The 2,882-nt window shown below is 46.8% G+C and overlaps 1 protein-coding gene across 1 annotated transcript in view; it reads right to left on the reverse strand.

Annotated features, from left to right (window-relative positions):
• Positions 1-2,148: 2,148 nt before the first annotated feature.
• Positions 2,149-2,882, reverse strand: part of TCF21 (transcription factor 21) — a 3,648-nt gene continuing 2,914 nt past the window's right edge. Inside the window, exon 4 of the mRNA XM_035899883.1 lies at positions 2,149-2,180. Coding sequence (XP_035755776.1) covers positions 2,149-2,180 — 32 coding nt within the window. The remainder of the gene's footprint in view (positions 2,181-2,882) is intronic.

The following is a 2,882-nucleotide window of genomic DNA, read 5'->3' on the forward strand; positions in this document are numbered from 1 at the left end:
CCCTTTTGGGAGACTATAAGTGATAATCAACATTCAGCTACCCAGGCAGAAATTAGAAATACCCTGCGCTTTTATGAGATTATACCCTCCACTCGTACACCAGATATATGTGAGTTTTGTTCTCTTTTAGACAGCTTACTATTACCTGCAATTAGCTTGTGTCTTCTGCATATTTTATTTTTTTCTTACCGCAGATAATAAGGAATGGCAATGACAATGGTGTCTCAGGAAAGATTACCTTTTGAAAAATACACGCGATTCATTTACAGGGAAGCATGTTTTTCCAGGCGGACACAACTGTGGGGTTACCGATGCAGATGCTTCAAACAAACCTGTGCTTGCGATCCTGCCATTATAGCCGGGATTCAAACCAGTTTCCCTAGGGAAGAAACCACACCAATTTTCTGTGTCTTTTAATTTCCGAGCGGAGCTGGGAATTTCGACTTTGGAGGCACTTTAAAAAATAAGCTATTTAGCATATGTTCTCCTTGTGCACCTTGCAGCTTGGGGGCACGGCCGTCACCGTGGCCTCGCTGCCCCAGTCAGTGCCCAGGACAGCAAGGCGTTGTGCAGGTGTCTGCAAAGCGGCTTTCTTGCTGTGCTGAGGTTTCAGGCTGGCAGATTTCCACCCCAGCGAGAGGATAAGATAAGCCTAAAATGTATTTTCTGTAAGGGATGGAAAAATGCTAGCTCCTAAAGACCTCACAGACTGTTAAAAAGTGCTTCTAAGCGGTGCAACATGAGCACCAAACCCAGGAGCCCGAGCACTGCGTGCAGCTCTGCAAGGAAGGGATTTTTCTAGTCTCTAGCTGAACTGAAAAATGGCCGTGAAGTAGTTGGGTGGAACTGGGTTTCCTTCCAAAAAAAAAAAGAAGAAGAATAGTATTAAAATCAGATGGGACTAAACTATTTTTAGAGAGTTCTGTTCTTAAAACACATAGGTCTATAAGCAGGTTTTCTATGAACTTGTATCCTGTGATTCAAGCAGCGTTTGTAGCTTCATCTACAGCTGGAGCTCTGCTCTGTGTGCTCTGGTATCTGATAAGGGCTGCGTTCATGTTGAAACCTTTCCTTTAGTTGCCGAATTTAAAGATTTTTTCTTTTCACTACTCAGCTGCCTGCTTTAAAAAAAAAAAATGTAGCAATTTAGTTATCTTTGAGACCTCTGTCAAATTCAGCTGAAATCAGGCAATGAGTTCAAACATAGTTAGGAGGGAATGTATACAGACACTCATGCAGCTGCATCTACATCCATGGAGATACAGAAAGATAAATCGAGTCAGCTTTGCTTCCACGTGGAGAAGGGCTAAACCTATATTTCAGTAAATAATTAAAATGCATCACTTCGTACAGAAAAGCAAGAAAGCAAGCAAAATATTTTCTTCAGAATGGCTGGCATTGATGCTTAAAGCGGTTCCCTTTTTTCCTTTAGCACATTTGCGAGTTCCTTTCAAAGTCATCAATTGCCTCAGTCAGACTAAATGCACATTTTGTGTTTGCAAATATTTTTCTGTAAAATTGCATTCAGCGAAAGGGAAGAATGGTTTCACTCGTTCTCCTGAAATACATGGTAGGACTCTTAAGTCGTCTGAGAAGCTTGGGCTGTAGAAGCCAACTGCCAGTGCCTTCCGTAAGGCTGTGCCCTTACAGAAGTCAGTAGCCCAAAGGTTCCCAGCCACAGGAAAATGCCTCTGGAAAATACGTTCGTTGTCTTCAAAATGGAGCTAAAGCTGCTAAAGTGTTTTACAAGTCAGAGTCAAGCCGTTATTTACCTTTCTGCGTGCTGCTGGCTGCTTTTGTTTATTGCTTGTTGCTTTTTGCCTTTTTGTTTGTTGCTGAACTGTTGCTCCGAAGCAAGGACTGAGGAAGGAGGAGGATGCTTGGGGAATAGTTTAGTCCCCAAGGGGCTTGCAATCTAGACCACTAGGTAAAGGGAATAGCAGCAGGAGAAATAACGGTGTCTACAGCCTCCCCTTACTGTCCCGCTTACGCTGCAGCTTTTGGCACATGGCTACCGCTGTGTTCCTCGCATTTCACGTCGGGCTGTTGCATTTCTCCCTTCCCTTTCTCCACACTGTGTTTCAGGGGGCAAATGGAGAGGGAACGCGGCTAGCTCGGAAGGGTGGGAAGGATGCTGAGTGCGATGCGTTAAGCATTGCAGAGCAGGGTGGCAAAGGAGCCTGCATGAGAATATTCAGAATTTAACTCTTAATTTTACGCACAGCTCAGATGCCTATCAGTTTCTGCTTTTGAGAAGGAAAAGAGCACCTTGCCGTGAGTCTTGAGCAGCATTAGCTAGTATGGATTTAAGCCGAGATCTTGAGTGGTTAAATCCAACGGTTAATTTCAATTCAGTAGGTAAATTGAGTGGTTAAACTGGTGTTTGTACATTTGCCTTATCGATCGCTTGCACTTAGCGTGCGGTCGGAGGGCTCTGTGCTGTCTCCCTGCAAGAGAACAGCAGCTCCCACTGAGTTTCCCAACTCCTGGAGCAAAGAGACCAGCCCCTGCAACCCTGCTTACCAGAGCCGCTCATCTCTGCAGCAAGAGCTCCGGCTGTTCCAGGGGATGCGCTGGGCAGTGCAGGCCATCCAGCCCCACGTGTGCCAACCGGCACAGCCCCGCTCACGATGGCAAGGTTGCGTGGGGTCCGGGCAGGCGAGGAGGTCTGCTTTGAGTTGTGCAGGATGGAGATAAAGCTGTGAAAAAGTGGAACTGAAGAGCCCTCTCCTTCCAAACCGTTAGGAGACGATCCCACAGGCGCTGGCCCGTTCCGTAGCGAGGGCTGCGATGCCTGCGGGGCCCTCGGCTCACAGCGAGCCGCTCTGATCAAACCCAACCTGCGCAGGAGCCCGACCGGTGGATTTGGGGGACGCGCTACC

Source organism: Egretta garzetta, unplaced genomic scaffold (assembly GCF_000687185.1).
Source record: "Egretta garzetta isolate BGI_Z169 unplaced genomic scaffold, ASM68718v1 scaffold397, whole genome shotgun sequence".
Classification (NCBI taxonomy): Eukaryota; Metazoa; Chordata; class Aves; order Pelecaniformes; family Ardeidae; genus Egretta; species Egretta garzetta.